We start from the raw sequence: 27769 nt of genomic DNA on the forward strand, positions 1-27769 counted from the left end.
TCCAATTCATTCATGATGCAGAGCTGAAGGACACTTTTCCAAATGCATGGATAGCTTTGATGATTCTGCTCATGCTGCTGGTCAGTCGCGGGTGATGAGTGCAGCTTTACAAAGCTCAGGCTCTTTAAAACAAATCTTCGATCAATGATGGCTGACGAGAGACTGACATAGCTTGCTATTTTATTGCTTGAAAAATGCCACTTGCCAGTCTTTGGATCTCTCTGACACTGTGCTTCACTTCACGAAGTCAAAGGTGAGAAAAGTGTCCTTTTGAACTAAAGAACTAGGGTTAACAGTCTAAGGCTGCCACCTACTCTAACACTATTTAATACTGGTCCACCCAATGTTGGTGCACAGTTCAATTTCTTGATGTTAGTACATTTCAGTTATTTTTAAAATTAAAAAGTTTGTATAAGCTTAGAGGAAACTATTTTATTTGTTTATATATGGCATAAATAAATATAGACTTACATAGCCTAACGCGCAAATGTATCATCTTATATAATGGATAAATCATGCATGCAAATAGTGCAAAGACATGAAATGGGCTACAAATGCAATAAAAAATAAGGTAGTCAAAAGTTTAATAAATGGAGGGGGGTGCTGAAGATGCTCCTCACATCTGGGGCACAATTGGGTTTAGGGCCAGCCCCGTCCACCAGGATCCAAGTGTGGAGGGGGTGTCCAAATGCTGGAGGAGGATCACGGCATGGTGTCTGGGCATGGGGGAAGTCCGGATGCATGGGATTGATCAGAAGGGGGAAATAGCTCCCCTTACGGTGACCCTTCCCCCACTGGCTGAGGAGTGTTGCGAGCAGGAAGTGTGGGAGGTGGGGGGCAGTGCAGAGCCCAGGGAGGTTTTTGGGAGTGAATCTGAGCTGGCCCAGGCCGTACCATGCAGGGTATGTGTGCTACTCCCTAAGGCCCAGCCCAGCCAGTACTAGCAGCTGAGACTGACGCAGGGTAGGAGCCATCAGCCAGGGTGGGGCTGGGGAGGGGTATTGAGAGCAGGAGGTGAGGCTCGATGGGGGTCCAGGCATGGGGTTGGGTGGACGGTGCATCCTCTGGTCTCCCCTCCCTCCGCAGTGATTTACCTCTCCACCAGCTGCTCCAGGCACCCAAAACAATGTACCCACGCTGCTGAGAAGAGACGCGTGACCGCTTTCGTGGCTTCCTTTTGCTTCCCCATCAGAAAGTCATTTTTCTGAGGGGAAGCAAAGAAATCTGTGCGGGACATGAATTCTGTGCATGCACAGTGGCATAGAATTCCCCCAGAAGTAAATCCTCGTGCTTCAGACTGTAAGGCAACTGCTAACCGACTGGTGTTGGGAAGAAACTTCCCTTCAGGTTATTCCTTAGTTGTCCACTATGAAATTTACTGCACTTTATTCTGAAATATTTGGTATTAACCATCATCAGAATGGGATACTAAACTAGATGTTCAGTTGTCTGATACGGTAGGACAATTTCAATGGTTCCTATGAAAACTAATCCAGTTTACTAAAGGAAGATCAGGATGCTAGAAATCAAGAGATTGTACATTCATACCGTTATTTTTTCTTTTAAATTTAACCAAAAACAACACTAAGTATTTATCTGGGCTGAAAAATTTCTGTTGGTTCAAGTGGTTAAAACAGGTTGCTCACCATTCGTGAAAAACATGCTGTGAGAATTCCACTTCCAGATCCTACATCAAGGGCTTTGGCTCCTTCATGTAACTGTTCAGATAGTAATTCTAGAGCATATGCATGCTGACAAAGAAAACAAAAAGGGCATGTACTATTTTAAAACTTCATTTTACCCACTGCATATTCACTTCTTCAGAGATTAAGTTATACATGACAACCGAGTGTTGTTATAGGAAACTGACGTCAGTGTTCTTCTGCACCACAACAAGAAAATTATTTTGATGCTTTTCCGTCTAACTTTAACACACACTGTTCTCAACTGTTTCCTCTAACAACAAAATATAGACTATGCCATCTCACTATTTTTAGGTCTGTAGCATATGATTATTTTTTAAATAAAATCATTGGTACAAATTCTGCACTGCATTTTAGACCCTTCGTAAAACTCTGATGGTACAGAGAGGCCAGAAAGATGTAGCCAGTTGAGAATTCTGCAACATACAAAGGAAGTATGGTGGTGGTGGTTAAAGTAAGCTATGCTCCAGCTATCCTCAGCTTGCACAGTCTCTTGGAAACTATTTGACAGTTGGAATATGAGAGAAACAGCCCACAGGTTGCTTAAACCCAGGGGTCGGCAACTTTTCAGGAGTGGTGTGCCAAGTCTTCATTTATTCACTCAAATTTAAGATTTTGCATGCTGCTAATACATTTTAACATTTTTAGGTGGTCTTTCTATAAGTCTATAATATATAACTAAACTATTGTTGTATGTAAAGTAAATAAGGTTTTTTAAACGTTTAAGAAGCTTCATTTAAAATTAAATTAAAATGCAGAGCCCCTCGGACCAGTGGCCAGGATCCAGGTAGTGCGAGTGCCACTGAAAATCAGCTTGCATGCCGCCTTTGGCATGCGTGACATAGGTTGCCTATCTCTGCTCTAACCTATATAGCACCAACGCAGAGCCAGCTTAAAGAAGCCATAAAGAGCTCCCTGATGGCTGCCACACACCTAACATGCCACCTTGTATCAATCAAAAACTCATTAAGCAAAGAATCTGGGACAAAAAAAAAAATCGATCATTTTTGGATAATTACAGGATGAGCAATGTTATCTTATAATTTGTTTTTAAATCCATAATTAAGAGGTCCATATAATGCCTAATTTTATGAGCCGAGTTCTCTGCTGCATCTGTACACAGTAGAGGTACAGAAGAGAAGGGACTGTCAGAAAGCCAACCGCTGCTCCCTGATTTTGTTCGGACCAGCTCTACTTAAAGCAAAAGGGGCAGCTTTTATTTATACTACTGGCATAATGTCCCTAATGTTAACCGCAGCAAATTGGAAAAAGTGGAGCCTTGTTCTGCCACCCCCCCTCTAACACCCCTTTTCTCCCTCATACTAAGCAGTTCACCCCTGTGGAAGAAGGCAGAGGCAGAGCAGGCACAGGAGACAGCATAGCCAGTTCTGCCTGTTTTACAGTAACCAGGAGATTCCCACTACAGAAGGGAATTCTCCAGAGGGTTTCTCCAATCAATTAGTTTCAGTTCGCTTTGCACTGAACTAAGCACACGCAAGAATCTGGGGCCACATGCAATTCCACAAAGCCATATTTTTAGGTTGGCCACATGCAATTCAATCCAATAAAAGAAAGAATTTGGAGGCTACCAGTTCTTTCATTTTAAGCCCACAATCAAAGGTGACCTGAAAAGCCTCTGAGAGTAGAAGAGAATATGGCTCTACTTCAGCAATCATTAACATGACCAACATATATACTCCTGTTATAAAAATCTGCATCTAGATATTTATACTACAATTGGTGTGGTATATGCTTTCAATACTGTATTAATTTAATTTGAGATTACCCATCAATATGGAGAGTGAACAATATTTTTGCTGAAGATATTATTGTCACAATAACATGTCAGATATTCAGAACTTCAATTTTCTCCAGATGCCTATAATGTTTATATTTACACTAGCATGTTCTCCATTTAAGTTAAGGTTCTAATGCATCAGAAATCTAGTTGAACAGCCCTCGTGCATAAGATTCAAGACTGAATTTTTTCACAAGTCAAATTTCTGTTTTGTGCACTAAAGGACAAACTCTGCCGCTTCCTCCATGTGTGTAAAAGGCCTTTTTGAAGCAGAACTAATGCGGTTCTTCAGCATGAAGGGCAGGATTTTTCAGGAGACCATAGATTTATCCCCATCTCCCCCATAGTAGGGATTCCATGAGCAGCACAGGAGCAGAGTGGGAGGATCCATCACTGTCTAGTCCTTTCACTTCTCTACCCCATCACGGGAATACTAACAGTGAAGGAAGACTCCTTCCCATTCCCATTTTTCACGCCACAAAACTTAACTCTGAATTTAGTCTCAGCAATTGCTATGTCTCACCTAGACTGTCAGACTCCCAGGAAAATTGTACAACTAGTTTTAGAGGTCAGTCACAACAGCAGTATTAGGTTTTCTTCAATGAAAAGATCAGTTAGTCTTAATAGTAAACTAATGACCTAAAACAGAAGTAGCACTTATTTAGAAAGAACAAAAAAAAAAAAAAAAAGGGAAGGTATGGAATATAGGAAAAATGTTTAACTACGTTGTTATTTTGTAGCTTTAAGTAGCTTCATGGGTCTGTTGACTTTGTAGCAGGTACCAACAGCAATGTAGCTTAAAGTACAGGCTGTTAAAAACTTACCCTCCTTTCCCAAAGGGTTGAAGTTACTTACCTACACAAGGATTTTGGCATGTAGACAAGGAAAGAGTGTACCAGAGCACTACCTTCATTTACTGGCTGATATAACTTGACCTTTAGCTATAGAGTGCCCTACCATAATCACTCTTCCTATAATAAATCTTAACTCTTCATTATAATTTACATTTGATGGCAAATAGCCTATTTAACGCTGCAAAACTTTCAAATATACACATTTTCCTTTTTCCATCACCTTTGAGAGCAGACTTTAGAACAAAATCCCATCAGCCTATTGAGTTAGACAAGAACAAAAGTATTCTAACCACAACTCAATACTGCAATGCTGAAAACAGTTGAAGTTTATAATTAGAACTCAAATATGTGAGTAGCACTTTTAGTACGTTTGAGGGGAAAAAGTCAGTTTAATAAATTTTAAGTCGTCAATGAATGTGTAACTTATTAAAAACTTAGACAAAGTACATATTATATAGATTTTAATCCATTAGAGGTCTTCAGTTGCGCTATCTTAGTTTTGGACACTACTGCTAAAAAAGGAATAGTTTGCACAAACACTTGATGCATATTTTTACTTTCTACCTTGCTTATGTGATGGACTAGAGTGGCAATATGGACTCAGTGAATTTAGGCTGATCACTAAAGGACAATTACTGATATTGATTTACTGTTTTGCAGACTAGCTGTTGTCAAACTTTTAAAAGCTTAATGTTCCACTAAGAATTCAGAAATACTTGGTGCACTACTTACATAATTCTAATCAGTGTAGTTACAATATCAGAATAAGAATCTATTATATTTACCTTTCTATTTAAAGAAACTTGCATGCCCTCTGTTTGTGGGATGTCTGCCACCAGTGAAAGTTTAGTACAGTGTCAGAAACACAGATCTACATTAAGATTCTGGAAAAAATGGCTACTCACCTTCTCATAACTGTTGTTCTTCGAGATGTGTTGTTCATGTCCATTCCGATCAGGTGTGCACATGCCACACGCACACTCAGAAAGTTTTCCCTTAGCAGCTCCCATCAGGTCAGCTGTGGAGCCCCCTGGAATGGTGCCTTCATGGCACTCAATATATGACCCTGCCAACCCAATCCCCCTTTAGTTCCTTCTTGCCGGCTATTCCGACAGAGGGGAAGGAGGATGGGTACTGAAATGGACGTGAACAACGCATCTCGAAGAACAGAAAAACAACAGTTTTTCTTCTTTGAGTGCTTGTTCACGTTGATTCCAATCAGGCAGCTCCCAAGCTCTACCCTGGAGGTGGGGTCGGAGTTCAGGAATCGCTGACTGGAGCACCGCCCTGCCAAATGCTGCATCATCTCTGGAGTGTTGGGTGAAAGCATAGTTGAGAGGTAAACATATGCACCAATGACCAAGTTGCTGCCCTGCAGATCTCTTGTATCGGGACCTAGCCCAGGAACGCAACTGACCAGGCTTGTGCCCTTGTGGAATGGACTGTAAGAGTTGGGACTGGGACCTTGGTTAACTCATAACATGTGCAGATGCAGGATGTGATCCAGGAAGACATTCTTTGAGATGAGACCAGGAGTCCTTTCATCCGGTCTGCTACCGCCACAAACAGTTGGTTCGACTTCCTGAACGGTTTCATGCGCTCGATGTAGAATGCTAGCACTCTCCGAACATCCAGTGAGTGTAGCCTCTGCTCTTGGGTACTGGTGTGAAGCTCAGGACAGAAGATGGGTAGAAAAATGTTTTGACCAGTGTGAAATTGTGACACTACTTTGGGGGAGGAAGGCTGGATGAGGCCTGAGCTGCACCTTGTCCTTGTGAAAGACGGTGTAGGGTGGGCCAGAGCCTTTAATTTAGACACCTGCCTGGCTGATGTGATGGCTACCAGGAAGGACACCTTCCACAACAAACAGAGGAGAGATCAAGTTGCCAGTGGTTCAAAAGGGGGCCCCATTAGCCTGGTTAGGACCAGGTTAAGGTTCCATGTGGGAACCGGTTGCCTAATCTGTGGCTATAGACATTCCAAGTCCTCGAGGAAACATCCTACCATGGAGTTAGTGAACACGGAGCATCCAGATGTTCCTGGGTGGAAGGCTGAGATAGCAGCAAGATGCACCTTGACAGATGCCACAGCTAAGCTCTGCTGTTTGAGATTCAGAACATACTCCAGGATGAATGGTATGGAGCGGAGGTGTGTGTGTTGCTGGGCACACCAGCAAGTGAATCTCTTCCACTTGGCTAGATAAGCAGCCCTGGTGGAAGGTTTCCTGCTACCAAGTAGAACCTCTCTTACTGACTCTGAACATAGGCGCTCCATGCGGTTTAACCAGGAATCTTCCAAGCCATCAGGTGGAGGAACTGGAGGACTGAGTAATGGAGGCAACAGTGGTCCTGGGGCACGATCAGGGGTCCACTGACAGTTCCAGAAGTGTGGTGTACCAATGTTCATGGGGTCACACTGGGACCAGTAGAATCACCTCCACTTTGCCCCTGTGGATCTTGAGCAGCACCTTGTGTATGAGTGGGACCGGTGGGAAGGCATACATGAGGCAGTCTTCCCAAAGTAGCAGAAACCACTCCAATATTGAACCCGGGCTGCGTTTCTGGAAGAAGCAGAACATTGGGCCCTCCTTGTTGCTCCGGGTGGTGAATAGGTCGACCTGGGGAAATCCACACCTTTGGAAGATGGGATGCAGAACATCTGGACGGATAGACCATTCATGGTTGAAGAACAATCTGCTGAAGTGACCCGATAGGACGCCTCCAGGTAAATGGAGAGGGCTATGCAGAACTCCCATAGTTGGAGAGCTTCTCGACAGGGGGGTGAGGAAATGGGCTCCACCCTGTTTGTTGGTACAGAACATAGCAGTGGTGTTGTCAGTCATCACTGCCACACTTTGACCTTGTAGCCGGGACTGGAAAGTCTGGCATGCCAGCTGCACTGCTCTGAGCTCCCTGATATTGATATGAAGTGAGAGCTTGTCCTGCAACCACAGGCCCTGTGTTTGGAGATCTTCCAGGTGTGCCCCTCAACCCAGATCTGACACGTCCGTTACTAGAGACAAGGAGGGCAGCGCGCCGTTGAAGGGGACAGCTTTGCATACCAACTGGGGGTTGAGCCACCACTGTAGGGACTCAAGTATGTGTCCTGGCACCGTCACTACCGAGTCCAACCTGTCGTGCCCCGGTCGGTATATCTGGGTGAGCCTCATTCTGGCATGCCTGACTACATAGTGCAGGCTGCCATGTGTCCCAGGAGACTCAGGCATTCCCTTGTAGCAGTGGTCGGGTACCACGTGAGGCTTTGAATAATGTCGGTCATGGCCTGGAAACGGGTCTCTGGCAGGAATGCCCTTGCCTGTACCGAGTCCAGCACCACTCCAATGAATTCTACTCTTTGGGTCGGTGATAAGGTTAACTTGTTCACATGGAGGAGGAGTCCCAAACTCTGGAAAGTAGACCTGACCAATTGTACATGAGACTCTACCTGCTCCCTGGTACAGCCCGAGCAGCCAGTTGTCTAGGTATGGCTATACCTGCACCTGCCTCCTCCAGAGGAAGGCTGCTATAACTGACATGCACTTGTTGAATACTTTGGGCTGTCGACAGACCAAATGGGAGGACTGTGAACTGATAGTGTTTGTGGTTGAGCGCAAACCAGAGAAAACATCTGTGCGCAGGTCGATCGGCTATGGGAAAGTATGCATCTTTCATATCAAGAGCAGTGTACCAATCTCCCGGATCCAGGGAAGATATGATCATACAGCACTTCAACTTCACCATGAACTGGTTGAGTCCTTGCAGGTTTAAAATGGGTCCGAGACCCCTCGCTTTGCCTTGGGGATTAGGAAATAAGGGGAGTAGAAACGCTTATCCTTTAGCTCCTGAGGAACCTCCTCCACTCCCCCTATGGTGAGGAGTTGCTGGATAAGGAGTTGCTCATGAGAGGGGTCCCTGAAGAGGGATAGGGAAGGGAAGTAGGGGATAAGCAGAATTGGAGAGAATATCCCACTTCTATCATGCAAAGAACCCAGTGGTCCGATGTTATTTGGAACCAAACACAGTATAAGTGGGATAGATGATTCAGAAAACATGGGTAAGGATCAACTGTTGTGGTGAATGCGCCGTCCTTGGGTGCGTCTTCAAAAGGCCTGTTTAGAACCTGATGAAGGCTTAGACTGGCCATAAGTTTGCCCGGAAGGGAGGCTGGAAGGTTTCCGCCTGCTGTTCCTGCCCCTTCACCTATAAAAATCCTGCCTTAGCTGAGGAAGACTTCAGAATTTTTGTTGTTGTGCTTGCGGTTTAAGTGCTTGCGTTGGTTTGCTGGCATATGCATTCCCGACTTCATGGTTGCCCTGGAGTCTTTCAAGCTGTGCAGTTTGGAGTCTGTCTGCTCCAAAAAGAGCCCCACGCCATCGAAAGGAAGGTCCAGCAGGGTTTGCTGCACTTCCGGGGGTAGCCCAGATGTTTAAAGCAAGATATGCTCCTCAAGGCTTTGTCTGAGGAGAGGGTACGGGTGGCAGAATCTGCCAAGTCTAGGGACACCTGCAGAGAGGTCCATGCTACCACCTTCCCTTCCTCTGTGATGGCAGATAATTCAGCCTCAGAGTCCACAGGGATCAGGTCTTTGAACTTCAACATGGAGGACCATGAATTTAAGTTATTCCAACTATAGCTTGCTGGTTAGCTATCCTCAGCTGGAGGCCCCCAGTGGCATAGACCTTTCTACTGAATAGGTCCATCCTTTTTGCCTCCTTAGATTTGGGGGCTGGTCCTTGCTGTCCCTGACACTCTCTTTCTCGTTAACCACCAACATGACCAGAGAGCATGGCTGCGGGTGAGAGAATAACCATTCATAGTCCTTGGAAGGGGAAAAGTATTTGTGCTCTGCACCCCTGACAGTTGGCGGAATTGAGGCCGGCGTCTGCCATAGGGCTTTATATTGTTTTGAACAGTTTTCATCAAAGGCAGAGCTACCCGTGATGGACTTTGGGAGTGAGCATGTCCACCATGAGGTCCTCAGCCTTGACCACCTCCTCCGCTTGCAACCCAATGTTGCAGGCAATCTGCCTAAGGAGGTCCTGATGTGCCCCATGGTCAATCAGAGGAGGGGCCGAAGCTGACGCCCCTGCCACAGCTTCATCAGGGGAAGAGGACACGGTGGCCACAAGGGGTACTGGCTCCTCCTGCCTCACTTGCTCCCTGACCTCCTCTTGGTCAGTGCACTCCCTTATGGCGGTTACAGTCTGGGATACTGTAGCCTGACTCTGCAGATGGTCTCATGTTGGAGTCGCCTCTACCGTGACTGGAGCCCGAAGGGGCGGTTCGGACAGAGTGGCCTCAGATCCCTCAGGCATAGGCCTGTCCCTAGGAGAATGGGGTGGCCAGTGTTCTGATACTACCAATCTCAACCCCCTTGAAAAGGTACCCTGGGCCTGATAGTAAGCCCAGCGGGTCCGAAAGGACCACTGCGCCAGTGGCTGCAGCTGCCAGCACCCTCCTTCGTTGCCTCTAGGACAGCGCCTCAAATAGTATGAATCGGCATCAGACTCCGAGAAAGCGGATCCCGATCGCGAGGACCATGGTGGTGCCGAGAGCCCATGCACCGACAACCAGTGCCATGATGAAGCAGGGGACCAGTACTGGGACGATCTCACTGGAGACTGGTGTCTGGGATCCGGCGATAGGTATCAGTAGCGTGTATCCGGTGACGGCGATCGAGGATGAAGGCCTGGTGCCATGGGTCAGTGCCAGTCCTCTGACATCACCGCAGGTCAGTGCCAGTTCTCTGCTGGCACTGAGGAACAGTGCCGGTCTGGCCTCAGTGTTAGGGAGGGGGAGCGTTGTGTTGCCAGAAGTGCTCTCATGGGGCTCGGTGCCAGGGAGTGGTGCCACAGCGAAGGTGACCAAGAGCGGTGCCATGTAAGGTGCTGAGACAGGGACTGAGAGTGCCACATCATAGCAGGCTTGCCTCTAGACAGTACCGGTCTTTTTGGCACCAGAGGCTTGTCCCTCAGAGCTGGGGGCTGTGCAGCCATCATCTCAATGAGGTCTCCGGTGGCTTCAAAAGTGTCTGGAGTGAAAGGTGGCTCTAACACTTCCACCTGGCATGCCCTGCCAGAGAGTCACTACATGCCGAACTCGACGGTCCCCTGTAGGGCTCCAAAGTCAACGGCACCAACCTGTGCCGACTTGGCGCTGGGTCTTTTCTGGGGTGCGCCCATGCATCCCTTGACAGTCCCACAGATATTGGAGATGGCGAGCACCTTCTTTTGGTCTCCTTGTGTCTCCTGTGCGGCACTGGGGAAGTCGAGCGGTGCTGGGTCGCTCTCTCTGGGTGCGGTGCCAGGGAGCACCGGTGCTGAAGGTCTCTTGTGGTAGCGTCCTTCCTTGGCACCATGTCGCATATGGATGCCAGAACACTCCACACGGACGTGCCCAGTGCCAGATCCTGGAGGTATGCAGCCAACTGTGGGCGGAGAGCAGATTCCATTAACAGTCGTTGTAGTCAGAAATCATGCTCCTTTTTGGTTCTTGTCCAAAAAGCCCTGCAGATTTTACACCTTTCTGTTTGGTGTCTGGGGAGAGAGCACTTTAGACAAGAGTCGTGGGAGTCACTGATGGGCACAGATTTATTACAAGCACTGCAGCGTCTAAAGCCTTCGGTTCGCGGGATGCCCCAGAGCCTGAGGGGGATTAAGGACTGGGGAGAGACCCTGCTCCCAACCTACCACCTAAAACTAACTATACTAAATTAACTTTAACTCTAACTATAAACTGTAATGACTAACAGAAGAACGTTAAGGGAGCACTTGCTGAGCAAGGGAGCACTGTTCCATCAGCTGTCATGAACAGTAAGAAGGAACTGAAGTGGGGGGGTCAGGCTGGCAGGGTCATATATTGAGTGCCATGAAGGCGCCATTCCAAGGGACTCCACAGCCAACCTGACAGGAGCTGCTAAGGCTGTGGCTCTCAAACTTTTGTACTGGTGACCCCTTTCACATAGCAAGCTTCTGAGTGTGACTCCCCTTATAAATTAAACACTTTTTAATATATTTAGCACTATTATAAATGCTAGAAGCAAAGCAGGATTTGGGGTGGAGGTTGAAAGCTCACGACCCGCCCCCCCATGAAATACTCACATGACCCCCAAGGGGTCCGGACCCCCAGTTTGAGAACCCCTGTGCTAGGGGGAAAACTTTCTGAGAACCATGCATGCAGCGCATGCACACCTGCTTGGAGTTGACATGAACAAGCACTCGAAGAACAACATAGCTACTATTGCTGTGATTTCTTCATTTCTTGGTATATACCTCTGGAAAAAAAATTAACTTTTTCAGATATAAAAAAGCCAAAGTTTCAAAACTAACAGTTTGAATTAGTCCCTACCCTTTGAATTCTAATAGGTAACTTTAGGGAAAGACAAATAGAGCATAAGCTATGAAAATGTTTACTGTTCTTTCCCACAAACGTTATTTCTCAAATAAAATACTATAAGGGCTAAATATACCCACATTAATTCTTAACTTCATATAATGAAATAAATGATCTGAGAATACTTTAGTATCTGTGATACATCATCAATGCACTGAAATATCTCCTAGTGTTTACTTGGTAAGACTCAGTCATGAACTGTCTGGGTTTCAAATCACTAGGCAAAGGTCTCACATCTCAGTATAATTTCTCTCTTGACAAAAGAAAAGATTAAATAAATTACTATTCCACCAGGTTGAATTCACATATAGTGATAGACAGAAGTACAGGCAAGATTACAGTAGTTTACAACATTACTACTAATAGATAGTGAAAGTTGTTAGAGTAAGTATACTTTTATTCTGGAGAGTGACTAGATTGCTAATCATCTTCACTAACCATTCTGTGTTATAAATCTAATGCTTACCATGTGTGGGGCACTGATAGTTGCTTGGAAACCTGTAAAACAAGAAAGAGGTAAACCTACCGATGTAAGAGTTGAGCTATTTAGTGTTATAACATTCCTATCCAACTTATGTATGAAACATCGCATATGCAAGCCCTCAATGAGACACTACAGCTGCTCTAAACTGTGTAGTTATATATTAGTACTGTATTCAAAATCACGGTACAAGAAGATCTGACATGCCCAACTCTAAAATGAAGAAAAAAAAAAGTTCTTCTACTTTCCTCAACTGGTCAGTACATACAGCCATGAGGGGTACTGAGAAAGAGGCAAGTTTCTATATCTTGGTTTAATAAGTTCAATATGGACTAATGAATAAGAAGTACTATTAACTAATCCCACCATTAGCCAATATAAAAGCTGAAAAAGAAGAAAAAATAGATATACTTTGATTCATTTCCCCCCCAAAAAATTAAAGGCTCTGGGTGAGATCAAGCAAGTTCCAGAATTCATGATCCTTCACTGAAAAACGCCCTGCCAGCAGTCCCTTCTTATTTAACCTTTTAGATCAAGTACCGACATCAGCTGACCTCAACTGCAGTCTTATACAAAGAGAAAGAACATCTCTAATGTAACCAGATCCAAATTATTTAGAGTTTTATACAGTAAAGCCATCACCTTAAACTGCACCTGGTAACAAAATGAAAGACAATATTGACTAGAGGACTACAATATATTCTAAGAGGCATCACTAAGTAAATGGGCTACTGAAGTCTACACTAGCCAAATCTTCAAATTAAAAAAGGCTGGATCAGCTAATTGCGAGGAACTAAAGCTCCCATATAAACTTTTCACGCATTTCTTTAAAGTAAAACACTTTCATATTCTTATCACACATGCCAAACTCATACTCTGTTATAAAAGTGAGGATAGACATTTTAGATAGATGCTCTCTTACCTATTGATTGAGGAGAATCCATATAAGGGTTGCATTTTGCATAGTGGCAACGGTCTGTAGCCAACATTACTTCATATACTTTATCTGATTTGATTATTCCATTTTCTGAAAAACGGAGAGTTTTATTTACAAAAATCTGAAAGCACGATTCCTTTTTTATAATGACATGTCTGTGCAAGGACACAAAATGTAAAATAAATGAATTCATAAATTGCAAGAAATCACGTATTATGCATACTTTAATCTGTACTATGCTTCGTTTTAAGCTTTGACATGTAACACATTGAATTTTGAGCTACATCACAAGTTTTTCTAAAAATTATAAAATGCTTTCGATTTTGTAATATGTTGAAGACTTTATATTCATTTTTCAAAAAGATCTGCCTCCCTTCCCCCTCCCGCCTGCCCGGGGAAAATAGAGCTTACTGCATACTTTTGCCACTCCTGAAAGAATACTGTCAATCTCTCATTTAATACTGAATATAAAGTACATTGTTGTGCTAGCAAACAATTTATGGTTCCTCTACATACACAGGAAGGAATAAGACCACTTACAAGTGGTAAACTACAATATATTTGCCTATTTGACAAACTGTAATTTATTTTCAAAGTGCTGTTTCACTATTTGTCTTGAGAAAAATGTTCCTCTTAAAAGAAACTCCTACATCATTAGGATTCTGACATTTGGTCTTAGCTAGCCCACACGAGAATTCACATCAAAACAGTTACATCTTTGTTGCTCTCCCAACTGAACTGTAAATACTTTTGCCATTTTACAGTCATGTATATTACCAGTTCAGTCAATAAAATCTTTGTTTTAACTTGTCATCAAGTTCTTTATTGCTAAATGATTATTTAGCCTTGTTTTCTTTAGTGTTCGGAAAAAGCATTCATTTAATCACAAAAGTATCTTAAAAACAAACTGGAATAAACAGCATACTTCACAGCCAGTCACTTTCATAACAAAAAGATATGCAGTTTAAACAAAAAACAATTTTTTTAAATGAAGTGCTCTATGAAGCTATTCACATTAAACAAGGGGTAAAAATTTAAAAAGCACCTAAGCCATTTTTGAAAAAGGGACTTAGGCTCATACAGTAGACGCTTTTGAAAATTATACCCAAGATCTAGTAATCTAAACCCAAATTCTTAAGTTTATAATGCGACTGTTCTTAAAGTTACTTCAATTTTTCAACTTTTCATTCTGGGAATATTACTGCAAAATATCCATATGGACATGGAGGTTCATATATTTGCTGAGCTGCCATTATCCTGCTATCACAACAAACTGGTAGTTCTACAGATCACTTATAACTAAACCTACGACAGAAAACACTAGTATACTAAAGACAGGTAAGGCATGAGAAATATCCATATTCCCATTGAATTAGACAACTGAAATCCAGTAAATATTTATGAGTGGCCAACTAGGAAAAATATTCCTAAATTTGTACTTTGACCTTTACATTAGAGGTCACAAAAAGGTTTCCACCATTCAAGTCCTTTCCTGTCTTGAAATCTCATTAACACTTTCGTTACTGACTGCCACCAGCTTAGGTACTGTGTAAATGGCAAGGGGGAAGCAAAATAATCAAGAGGCTTCCATAGTAGGTGACTACAGCATCACTGCCTGGGCACTGAGGAGCTTCCGAGATGTAAGTAAGGTACATGAGTGCACAGGAAAAATCCCAAATATTGATTTCTTGTCTGAGATTGTAATGTTGAGCAGGAAGCCTCCAATTTAGAGAAAGTTGGGCTAAGGTCACCAGTTAAACAAAACTATTTTAATTAAAAGATGATGGAATGGTAGCAAGTCTGCTGCAGCCACCTACACTGATATGCACATGCACTCAAAGGGTTAACTGCTACAAACTAGAAATATAGTCTACATTTCTTCAGCACCTTCCATTCAGGGGAATCTCAAAAATGCTTTCTGAATGTTAGGCTTCACACCACTGATTATTTTATTTTCAATTTATAAATGGAAAATGTGACCTTCATAAGTGACTTGCCCAAATTCAGATAGTATGTGGCAGAAGCAGGAACAGCAATTAGATCTCCTTGACACAAACTGCCTGATTTAACTACTAGATAATACTCCCTCTTGATAAATATTTTGATCTGAATTATAAAAAAGAACACATTTATATAATGGCCTGCCATTCCTCAAAGAACGCTACTCCATTTTTCAAATGGTGTCCACTATACAGTATAATTAGCCCAGGCTAACATGTCAAAAGATTTTATTAATCCATAGGTAATAGTAGCAGGAAGTTTGGGAAGAAAGATGCCACAGTATTAATAATTAAGAAAAATCAAGTTTTGGTTTTATAACAGTCCTGAGTCTTTGAAGATATCACAGATTTCGCTTTACTGAGGCTTAGGCTCACAGTAAGAGAAAGGCAGACGCTCTAAAGTTTTTGGACCTCTCAGGGTGTCCCGACACTGCTGTATGGAGCATGCCTCCCAGCCCTGGCAGGCAGACTTGTGCAGACTTTGATCAACATTGTGTGCTAAAAATACCAGTGTGGACATGGCAGCCCTGGCCACAACTTGGACTAGCCATCAGAGTTCAAGCCTGCCCATCCCTCTGGGTCAGAGAGCTAGTGTCTAGCCTGAGCTGCAACCTACTATTTTTAGCTCACAGATTGAGAAAAGATATCTCATGTCTATCTACTTGGGCTGGGAGGCATGCTCCTGGTTGCAGTGTAGACATATCTCTGAAATAATGACACTTCAACACAAGTCCCCATCATTCACCCACAAGGTGACCAACTCCCAGCATCTTAGTTCCATCTGCAACGATCCCTACCAGTTCCTGAATCGCTCAGAAGCAAAGAACTCCCATAAAAATCCATTAGTAAAAGCATATACAGTAAGAACTTGTTTTGGAAAAAGTGTTATCCCCAAGTACAAACAAGCAAGACCACTAAGGCCAAAAACATCAACTTGAAATAAAACCTCCAAATCTTGAGGGCAAACTGGTAGATAGATGACAGGGAAATAAATGCTGCATTAAAATATATTTAAAGTAACTTTCCTATTTAAAGATGCCACACACAGGATTTCAAACTCTTGGAGAGTTAAGAGATGAGAATTAAAAGAGTTAAGAATACTGGTAGTGAAAATACTAGAGAAAGAGAGAGAGACTCTGATGTAGAATAGGTTTTGATCTTTGGTAAACTAGTGAGATGCCAGGAGAGTCAAATAGGCACAAAGGAATTCAGGAAGTCCTTCACCAACTGTGGATAAAGCATTACAGCACTGACATAATGTGCTTCTTCCAGGAACCAACTGCACTTGAAAATCTCCCACCTTTATTTCTTTCAAAAAATCAGAGCCAAGAATGGAAATCTCTTTCAACTATATCTTTAGAGTAAATATAATTAAAATAGACACATTTAGTTTATTTGCTTCTTTTATATTTAAGACTTATAATTAAATGCACTGTTTTATGCAGCAGAATAATTCAAATTTTATTTTAGACTGAGTTTCCCTTTTAAAGAAGATATTAATAAATGTCCATGGGATGTGAAACAGATTTTACTTTTTTATAATCAGACATATTTCATGTCATATAAAACATGAAAATACAGGTATAAGGGAAAAAAAAGAAATCAAACACTGTAAAACATAAAAAGAGAGACACTTATCAATAATACAGGAAAGAAGCTGCTGAATGAAGCCAGGAAGGAAAAAAATATAACCAGAGATTTTTTTAATCAATTTTCCTCAAGGAGCACAAGAAAGTTTTCCATGCAAGTCTCTTCAATTTCTACTGAAGCTAAGGCCTGGTCTACACTACGTGTTTATATCGATTTTAGCATCGGTTTAACGCTGTACCTGTCCACACTACGATGTCCTTTAAATCAAAATAAAGGGCTCTTTAAAATCGGTTTCTGTACTCCTCCTCAACGAGAGGAGTAGCGCTAAAATCGGTATTATTATATCGGATTAGGGTTAGTGTGGCCGCAAATCGATGGTATTGGCCTCTGGGCCGTATCCCACAGTGCACCACTGACCGTTCTGGACAGCTATCTGAACTCGGATGCACTGGCCAGGTAGACAGGAAAAGCCCTGCGAACTTTTGAATTTCATTTCCTGTTTGGCCAGTGTGGAGCTCTGATCAGCACAGGTGACCACGCAGAGCTCATCAGCACAGGTAACAATGCAGTCTCCTGAGAACAGAAAAAGAGCTCCAGCATGGACCACACGGGAGGTACTGGATCTGATCGCTATATGGGGAGAGGATTCAGTGCTAACAGAACTCAGTTCAAAAAGACGAAATGAAAATAAGCTTTTGAAAAAATTTCCAAGACCATGAAGGAGAGATGCCACACCAGGGACTCAGTGCAGTGCAGAGTGAAAGTGAAGGAGCTCCGACAAGCCTACCAGAAAACCAAAGAGGCAAACGGAAGGTCTGGGTCAGGGCCGAAAACATGCCGCTTCTACGCTGAGCTGCATGCAATTTTAGGGGGCTGCGCCACCATCACCCCCTCCCGTCCTTGGATTCCGTGGCGGGGGTTGTAATCTCAGCCATGCCTGAGGATTATGCGGACGGGGAAGGTGAGGAGGAGGAAGAGGACGAGCTTGAAGAGAGCACACAGCACTCTGTTAGCCCCAACAGCCAGCAGCTTTTTCTGACCCAGACGGAATTACCGTCCCAGCCCTCCCAAGCCACTAGCCCTGACAGTGAAGCCATGGAAGCAACCTCTGGTGAGTGTACCTTTGTAAATATAAAACATGGTTTAAAAGCAAGCTTTTTTTAATGACTGATTTGCCCTGAGGGCTTGGGATGCATTCGCGGGCAGTAGAGTTACTGGAAAAGTTTGTTAACATGTCTGGGGATGGAGCAGAAATCCTCCAGGGACATCTCCATGAAGCGCTCCTGGAGGTACTCCAAAAGCCTTTGCAGAAGGTTTCTGGGCAAGGCAGCCTTGTTCCGTCCACCATGGTAGGACACTTTACCACGCCATGCATGTAGCAAGTAATCAGGTATCACTGCATGACAAAGCATAGCTGCATATGGTCCCAGTGATTGCAGGCATTCAAGAAACATCCGTTCTTTATCTTGCTCTGTTATCCTCAGCAGAGTGATATCGTTCACGGTAACCTGGTTGAAATTCAGGAATTTAATTAAGGGGACAGAGATGGCCTTTTTCTTACAGGGGTGTTTGCCTGTTGCTTACAAGAAATCCTTCCTTGCATGATGCCAAGCAGGGGGAGGGGAGGAAGAATAGCGCTGAGCTCTCGCACGTTTGGCTAGCAGGAATCTTCCCAGCTACCAGCCACGTGGTGGGGGGGGAAAGGGGGTGATTAGCAGGGATCTTCCATGATACCAGCCATGTGGTGGGGGGAGGGGGTAAAGCGATCATCTTAGAGAATTGGAGGGGGGGTGGGGGTGGCTTCTGTGAATGGAAGTGAAGGCTGCTGAAGCCGAAAGACAATGGCTTACCATGGCCGCATGCAAGCTGAATTCTGATGCCCGGACCTGCGTCTGTGAGATCTGTACCACCAGAGCCCAGGCACTCAATATTAAGATGCAAAATGCGACCTTGTAGTGAAATCACATGTGCTGTGTAAGGTGAATAGTGTTGTTCACTGTGAAAGAGTATAACCATTGTTCTGCAAAATGTATCTTTTTAAATACTTCTCTCCCTTTACCACCTCCCTCATGCAGCTGCACATTTTTCAAGCCTCCCTACTCCATCCCAAAGGCTAGCTCAGATAAGGCAGACGAAGAAGAGGACGAGAGACTAAATGTTCTCTGAAATCATGGAAGTAACCTGCAATGAAAGAGCTCATCTGAATCAGTGGAAGGACGTGGTATCAAATTACAGGAAAGATGCCAGTGAACGTGAGGACAGGAGAGATGCTTCAGATGAGAGGTGGCGGCAGGAAGATCAGAGGTGTAGGCAGGAAGATCAGCAGTGGCGGAATGAAACGCTGGGGCTGCTGCGTGATCAAACTGACATCCTCCGATGTCTGGTGGAGCTTCAGGAACAGCAGCAGGGTCACAGAGTGCTGCTGCAGCCCCTGTGTCGCCACCCTCAGTACTCACCATGTTCTATATCTTCCTCACCCAGACGTGTAAGAACGCGTGGGGGAAGGCTTTGTGCACCCACCCACTCCACCCCCATGGACAGTCCAACCAAAAGGCTGTCATTGGGGGGAGGGATAGCTCAGGGGTTTGAGCATTGGCCTACTAAACCCAGGGTTGTGAGTTCAATCCCTGAGGGGGCCATTAAGGGGACTGGGGTAAAAATCTGGGGATTGGTCCTGCTTGGAGCAGGGGGTTGGACTAGATGACCTCCTGAGGTCCCTTCCAACCCTAATAGTCTATGATTCTATGATTCTATGATTACATTGAAATGTGCTTAATGGCCTTTTCCTTCCCTCCTATCCTCCTCCCAAACCGCACCCAGGCTACCTTGCCAGTTCTCTCCCTCTTTTTATAATGAGCTTTTTAATAAAGAATACATGATTTTTAAATGATAGTGACTTTATTTTCTTAAGCAAGCTGTAATCGAAGGGGAGGGTGGGTTGCTTACAGGGAATGAGTCAATCAAGGGGGTGGGGTTCATCAAGGGGAAACAAACAGAGCAGTCACACCGTACCCTGGCCTGCGATGAAACTCATTTTCAAAGCTTCTCTGATGCGCACCGCTTCCCGGTGTTCTCTTCTAATCGCCCTGGTGTCTGGCTGCGTGTAATCAGCGGCCAGGTGATTTGCCTCAGCCTCCCACCCCGCCATAAAAGTCTCCCCCTTACTCTCACCGAGATTTTGGAGCACACAGCAAGCAACAATAACAAAGGGGACATTGGTTTGGCTGAGGTCTGAGCGAGTCAGTAATGTGCGCCAGCGGGCTTTTAAAAGGCCAAATGCACATTCCACCACCATTCTGCACTTGCTCAGCCTGTAGTTGAACAGCTCCTGACTACTGTCCAGGCTGCCTATGTATGGCTTTATGAGCCATGGCATCAAGGGGTAGGCTGGGTCACCCAGGATAACTACAGGCATTTCAACATCCCCAACTGTTATTTTCTGGTCTGGGAAGTAAATTCCTTGCTGCAGCATTTTAAACAGAGCAGTGCTTCTGAAGACACGAGCGTCATGAACCCTTCCTGGCTATCCCACGTGGATGTTGGTGAAACGTCCCTTGTGATCCACCAGTGCTTGCAGCACCACTGAAAAGTACCCCTTGCGGTTTACGTACTGGATGGCCTGGTGCGCCGGAGCCAAGATAGGGATATGGGTTCCATCTATCGCCCCGCCACAGTTAGGGAATCCCATTGCAGCAAAGCCATCCACTATGGCCTGCACGTTTCCTAGAGTCACAACCTTTTGTAGCAGCAGCTTAGTGATTGCTTTGGCTACTTCCATCACAGCAGCCCCCACAGTAGATTTTCCCACTCCAAATTGATTCCCCACTGACCGGTAGCTGTCTGACGTTGCAAGCTTCCAGAGGGCTATTGCCATTCGCTTCTCCACTGTGAGGGCTGCTCTCATCTTGGTATTATGGCGTTTCAAGGCAGGGGAAAGCAGGTCACAAAGTTCCATGAATGTGAAAGTTTCGCAGCCACTGCGAATCGTCCCACACCTGCTAAACTATGCGGTCCAACCAGTCTGTGCTTGTTTCTCAGGCCCAAAATTGGCATTCAATGGGTAGAACCTGCCCCATTACCAGCAGGAGCTCCAAAGCGCAGGGGCCCGCGGTTAAGGATAATTCAGTTTCCATGTCCTCATCACTCTTGTCGCCGCGCTGCCGTAGCCACCTCCTCCTCCTCACCTGGCTTTGCAGTTCATGGTTCACCATAGACTGCACGAGAATGCGTGAGGTGTTTACAATGTTCACGATCACGGTGTTGATCTGAGCGGGGTCCATGCTTGCAGTGCTATGGCATCTGCACAGTTCACCCAGGAAAAAAGGTGCAAAACAGTTGTCTGCTGCTTTCACTTAGGGAGGAGTGAGGCTGTACCCAGAACCACCCGCGACAATGATTTTTGCTCATCAGGCACTGGGCTCTCAAACCAAAATTCCAAGGGGCAGGGGAGACCGCAGGAACTATGGGATAGCTACAGGATAGCTAACCACAGTGCAACGCTCCAGAAATCGACGCTAACTTCGGACCATGGACGCACACCACCGAATTAATGTACCTAGTGTGGCCGTGTGCAATGGACTTTATACTATCTGTTTTATAAAACCGGTTTATGTTAAAACGAATTTATCCCGTAGTGTAGATGTACCCTCAGCTTTATTTCAAAAAAATGTCCTAACTCTTACAGTTGTGAAAAAAGACTTCTAAACAGGAAGTATTAACTAATGCAGTGCAGTCTTCCTCTGTGCAGACAGCTCCCATGTGTCTGTTGTTGTTCACAACTTTTTCAAACTGCAAGATGCAGAAAATTGATCAGAATACAGTCATTTTTAATTTCCGTATATAGTCGATAACAAGCCAGTTAGTTTATAAGCCGACCTCCCCAAGATAGATAAGTAAAAATGGAAAATTTTTATGACCCATTCATAAGCTGACCCTATAATTCAGGGGTTGGCAAACTTTGGCTCCCAGGCCGTCAGGAGAAGCCACTGGCGGGCTGAGATGGTTTGTTCACCTTGAGTGTCCGCAGGCACGGAGGTAAACTTAATGAAGTGTCCCAGCCCACCAGCTGCTTACCCTGACAGGCCGGGACAGCAACTGGGGGTGGGGCGGGGAGGGAGAAGCTGAAGGTCAAGGGAGTAAACCCCTCTGACCACCGCCCACATGACCCCACCCCAGCCCAGGATCCCCACACTCTTCCCATCCCTTCCCACCTTAGCTGGGGTGGGACAGGGGAGGATTCTCTGGCCTGGCCGGAGCTGCTCCAGCAGGCCAGGCATCACAGCCACAGCGTGTTCCAGAGGGCGGGGCCAAGAGATGTGGTTGCAATGTGGTCCGGCAGGCCAGACGGCATGGTCACAGTCTGCTCTGGGGGGCGGGGCCGAGCGGTATGTCTGCAGCCTGCCAGCCCCAGAGCTGCAGCTGCTTCAGAGGCTAGTGGGAGAGCAGCGTGGCCAGAGGCAGAGACACTCTGGCCCCACCTGTTCCCTTTTGGCTCTGCTGCCTCTCCTTGCCCCCTCTGTTGGGGGGAGGGACTGTGTCCCACCTCTCCCTCTCTATACCCGTTCATAAACCAACCCCCTTCTCTGATGCTTTCTTTTACTAAAAAAAAAAAAATTCGGCTTATGAACAAGTATATACAGAATCCTGTGAGCAGCCACAAAATTGACAAGAATCAAGTCAGTTTCACTCTACTCTTACTTAGATAAGCTGGAAGCAGAAGGCACTGAAACAGGGGTGGGTGGGTGAGATTCTGTGGCCTGCATTGTGCAGGAGGTCAGACTAGATGATCCCTTCTGACATTAAAGTCTATGAGTCTAACCAAAAGAAACACAAGCCAGAGGGGTTTAGAAAGGTAGAACAGTAAAAATATCCTCACAGCATTCAGAAAGCCAAAGGAGAGTAATGGAGATATCCCCCAAACATGACAGCCAGGAGGCTGGCAGAGGGGCAAGGTAACTTAGGGTACGTCCACACTACCTGCCGGACTGGTGGGTAGTGATCGATCTATCGGGGATCGATTTATCGCATCTCATCTAGACACAAATCGATCCCCAAACGTGCTCCCATCAACTTCGGAACTCCACCGGGGTGAGACGTGGAAACGGAGTCGACGGGGGAGCCGCAGCCGTCGATCCCACTCCATGAGGACCGGAAGTAAGTTGAAATAAGATACGTAGACTTCAACTACGCTATTCCTGTAGCTGAAGTTGCATATCTTACATTGACTCCCACCCCACCCCTCCATTGTAGACCAGGCCAAAGATTCACACACAGCATCCTCACAAAAGCCAGAAGACAGGAAGTGGAGAAAAATGCTGCTTTGTAGCTGTAAGGGTGGTGCTGGGGAGCTTCAGTTTCAGATACCTCCTAAGCAAAGCCTGATACAACAGGGGAGGAAAAGGTTTGGCATCTCTTCCAGACCCCTCAACAGTTTCTACCTACTATCACTCTAGCTTTCATATAGATCTGTGACTAGTAATTTTTGCCCTCCAGCAATGGGGTCAAAACTGTTGCAACCTATGCCTGAATAAACAAGTGAGATGCTGATGGAATTAATTGGAAAATATAAGTACAATAGAGAGATGAAAAGGCAGAAGAAAGAAATGGGAAATGAAAATATGTAGGGGAGCCAGGGAAGAGAGTATGCCAAACTGATGACCAGGCTTCCTGATATGCAGTATCCCAAGAACGAAGCCTGCTAGCCTGGGCGAAAAACTGTCTGTGCTGCCACATACGCTCAAAAGCCACAAATCTGAAATGTATAGTATTCATTATAGCATGTATTGCATTTATTATTTTTTCTTTGAAAAGTGCTATTACTAAGGCTGGTTGAATAGCAGAAAAATGTTGATTATATACATGAATTAATCAAATATTTTATATATTATTAATTTAACTGGTATTTGGCAAATATTCACCAACAAAATATTCGACCAACAAAAGAAGCTGACAAAAAAAAAAAAACAAGTTACTCAGATAAAGAAAAAAAAGTGAAGTGAAGCCAAGAAAAGGGAAGATATAACAAGAGCACAAGATGCATTAGTAGCTTATTTGATTAATGTATTTAATGAATTTCAAAGGTGATGAACCAGATATTAACCTTTTTTTCTTCCTATTAGGCCACTCCAAGTAGTAAGTTATATGTTTTTAAAACGTGTTAAGAAAGAAGATTATGTTAAATGCAGAACACAACTTCTTAATTCCATTAAATTGCAGGAGTGTAGTCTGTAGTATATGTGGCAGCACAAACATTTTTCACTCAAGTTGGCAGGCTTAGTCCCTGGGCTAAATGTCAGGTATATTTTTCAAACATCATGAATTGGTTTTCATTTTAAGAAAAAACAATGTGTGATAACTGTACTAGAGAAGCAATTTAAGGAACAACCAAAGCATCTGAACTGATGATCAACAGTGAGAGCAGGCAACTGAACTGAACATCTATTTAAGGCGTTTGCCACAATATTATCCTGTATAAACAACTTAAAAGTATTAGAATACTTAACAGAGAATAATTCAAAACAGGGCTTTGATAAATTTAAGACCTGTATTATGGTCTACATAACACTGTATCTTTTCCCACACAAAGACAGCGAATATACCCATTTGCCATTACTGGATGTATATTTTGGAGGATGTAGCTGTCTGGAGAAAAATTTTACTTTGGATTTCAATGAAAATTATTAAGAACTCCTTACTAAGAAGAATACATGTTAATTTAAATTGGCCTGATGTTATTTTAACTTCTCTTTCATCAATGGCCAGAATAGATAAAAATCAATGATTTTTAATGCATTTTTTTAAATTTAAATCAGATTTTTTTTGATAAAAATGTTTTTTGAGGAAAAAACTTATCTAAAAAGATAGTTTTAATTAAGATATATCTTTGGCTGTAATGTCTCATCATGGAATAGGGATTAAAAATTCTAATTCTATAGTATGAGAATATATTCAAGTAATGTTTAAGAAAAGTTTTGTAAATGAGTTCCAATAGTTCATGGATTAGAGACCCAATCTTTTGGGGTTCCAGGGGCTTCTGTATAAATTATCTAGGTTAGTCTTTCTATCTAACCAGTGCTCAGTCTAGAAGATACCATCAGAGATTGCAGTTCTCAAAATTGTGGATTTGTGTCTCCAGAGACAACATGCTTGTTAACAGCAAAAATGTTTTTAAATATATAGAGAGGTGAGAAATGACAGACCTCAACCCTATTGTCCCTCTGCAAATTTGTGTACACACAGAGTCAATCCCTTACCTCTCTCTAAAAGTGAAAAGTTTCAAAAAGTTCAATGAATAGAAGATTGTTGGGGACGGAATAGATCTGGACAAGGAGAAGAAGTCTGGAGATAAATGTGAGATGGGAGGGTCAGGCAGTAGAAATAAATGTGAAACTGTTTGAGCAGCATATTCCAGAAGTCTTGAGGTCTTCCTGAATGTAGCCGTCATTGGTTTGAGTTCGACCATACCATTCTCTCATTAGAAGGGGAAACATATAATGGTAGCAGGCCATAAAAGAGACCCAGTTTGGGAATATTTTAATGAAGTTCTCTACCTGTAGGTAAGACAGGCATGCACACAGTGCAACAAAGAAATGCAAGGCCTGGCTGCCCGAATGAAACATCACGGGAAGCATAGACACTGACTCCAATGGAAAAAAATTGGTGGGTGTTCAGCACCCCCCAGCAGCTCCCCATGGCCCCGCCCCATCCCCCTGCTCCAGTTCACCTCCACCTCCTCCACGAGCTGTCATAAACAGATAGCTAAGGGTTAATGTCTCTTTCACCTGAAGCGAAGCACCTAACCAGAGGACCAATCAGGAAACCGGATTTTTTCAACTTTGGGTGGAGGGAATTTTGTGTCTGAGGTCTTTGTTTTCTGTCTGCCTGCTTTCTCTGAGCTTTGAAGAAGTAGTTTCTACTTTCTAGTCTTCTGTTTCTAAGTGTAAGGACAAAGAGATCAGATAGTAAGTTATATGGTTTCTTTTCTTTGGTATTTGCATAAATATAAGTGCTGAAGTGCTTTAATTTGTATTCTTTTTAAATAAGGCTGTTTATTCAATATTCTTTTAAGCAATCAACCCTGTATTTTGTCACCTTAATACAGAGAGACCATTTGTATGTATTTTTTCTTTCTTTTTTTATATAAAGCTTTCTTTTAAGACCTGTTGGAGTTTTTCTTTACTTCAGGGAAATTGAGTCTGTACTCACCAGGGAATTGGTGGGAGGAAGAAATCAGGGGGAGATCTGTGTGTGTTGGATTTGCTAGCCTAATTTTGCATTCCCTCTGGGGGAATAGGAAAGTGCTTTTGGTTTCCAGGACTGGGAACGGAGAGGGGGAGTCACTCTGTTTGGATTCACAGAGCTTGTGTCTGTGTATCTCTCCAGGAGCACCTGGAGGGGGGAAGGGAAAAAGGATTATTTCCCTTTGTTGTGAGACTCAAGGGATTTGGGTCTTGGGTCCCCAGGGAAGGTTTTTCAGGGGGACCAGAGTGCCCCAAAACACACTAACTTTTTGGGTGGTGGCAGCAAGTACCAGGTCCAAGCTGGTAACTAAGCTTGAAGGTTTTCATGCTAACCCCCATATTTTGGACGCTAAGGTCCAAATCTGGGACTAAGGTTATGATATGAGTAGCAGCGGTTGGGATATAGACAGAATCCAGAAGCCAGTAGGAATATAATATTTTTCTCTTCTCTGCTAAGGGCTTTTTAGCAGAGAGAAACAGTTTGGTTTTAAAAGGGAACCAGAGAGAATTTTTTTTTCTGCTCTCTCTGGCAGTTTGTGGCTTGCATGTTAAGCAAGAAGCCATTACCAGACTGTTAAGGGTCTTTTGTCACACAATAGCACTCCCATTGAGAGTCAGTACCAGCACTATATGCATGCAAATAAAGTGGTTTTTCAGGTTTACTTAACATTGAAAATTAGCTAAAGGCACTGTTGCTAGGCAGACTTCAGGAGGCAACAGAGAACCTGCAGTTCAGAAGATAAACACCGGAGGGCACCCCAACACAAGAAAACAGGAATCATGACTTCTAAGGCAAAAATTGAGGCCGAAGAGCAATTCAAAGAAGCTGAACACAGGCGACAACAGGAAATAAAACAAACAGAGATGGAAATAAGAGAGAGAGAAAGAGAGGCAGCCTACCAAAGAGAACAGGCAGCCAAAGAGGCGGACCACCGCCGAGAAATGGAAAAACAACAAAAAGAGAATAAAGAGAAGGAAAAACAGAGAAAACATGAACTGGAGTTGGCAAAAGCTGGGCTGCCTGTGCCAGCCAACCCTAACAACCCGGCGCCAATTATTGCTCCACAGCACAGGAAATTTCCCACCTACAAGGCAGGTGATGACACCGAGGCCTTCTTGGAAAATTTTGAAAGAGCCTGTCTTGGGTACAACATCCCCGAAGACCAGTACATGGTAGAATTGAGGTCACAGCTCAGTGGACCTTTAGCAGAGGTGGCAGCTGAAATGCCTAAGCAGCAAATGAATGACTATAAACTTTTTCAAACCAAGGCCAGATACAGAATGGGGATAACCCCAGATCATGCCCGTCGGCGCTTCAGAACCCAAAAGTGGAAACCAGAGGTGTCATTTCCCAAACACGCCTACTACATTGCAAAAAACTAACTGTTAAGGCCAAAAAGTGTCAAATAGGCCAAAACAAAGTAACTTACCTGGGGCACCAGGTGGGTCAAGAAACCATAAACCCCCTACAGGCCAAGGTAAATGCTATCCAACAGTGGCCTGTCCCACGGTCCAAGAAGCAAGTCCAATCCTTCTTAGGCTTGGCCGGATACTACAGGCGATTTGTACCACACTACAGCCAAATCGCTGCCCCATTGACCGACCTGACCAAAAAAACCCAGCCAAATGCCGTTAAGTAAACTAATAAGTGTCAAAAGGCCTTTACCCAACTTAAGGCAACGCTCATGTCTAACCCTGTGCTCAGGGCCCCGGACTTTGACAAGCCATTCCTAGTAACCACAGATGCATCTAAGCGTGGTATAGAAGCAGTGCTCA

At 44.1% G+C, this 27769-nt stretch overlaps 1 protein-coding gene across 2 annotated transcripts in view; it reads right to left on the reverse strand.

Moving 5' to 3' along the window:
* Positions 1 to 27769, reverse strand: part of PCMT1 (protein-L-isoaspartate (D-aspartate) O-methyltransferase) — a 63354-nt gene that overhangs the window by 19381 nt on the left and 16204 nt on the right. For both annotated transcript variants that reach the window (XM_050949988.1, XM_050949989.1), the window contains exons 2-4: positions 13150 to 13254; positions 12213 to 12244; positions 1647 to 1751 (exon numbers count right to left, since the gene is read on the reverse strand). In XM_050949988.1, coding sequence (XP_050805945.1) covers positions 1647 to 1751; positions 12213 to 12244; positions 13150 to 13254 — 242 coding nt within the window. The remainder of the gene's footprint in view (positions 1 to 1646; positions 1752 to 12212; positions 12245 to 13149; positions 13255 to 27769) is intronic.

This window comes from Gopherus flavomarginatus, chromosome 4 (assembly GCF_025201925.1).
Source record: "Gopherus flavomarginatus isolate rGopFla2 chromosome 4, rGopFla2.mat.asm, whole genome shotgun sequence".
Taxonomy (NCBI): Eukaryota; Metazoa; Chordata; order Testudines; family Testudinidae; genus Gopherus; species Gopherus flavomarginatus.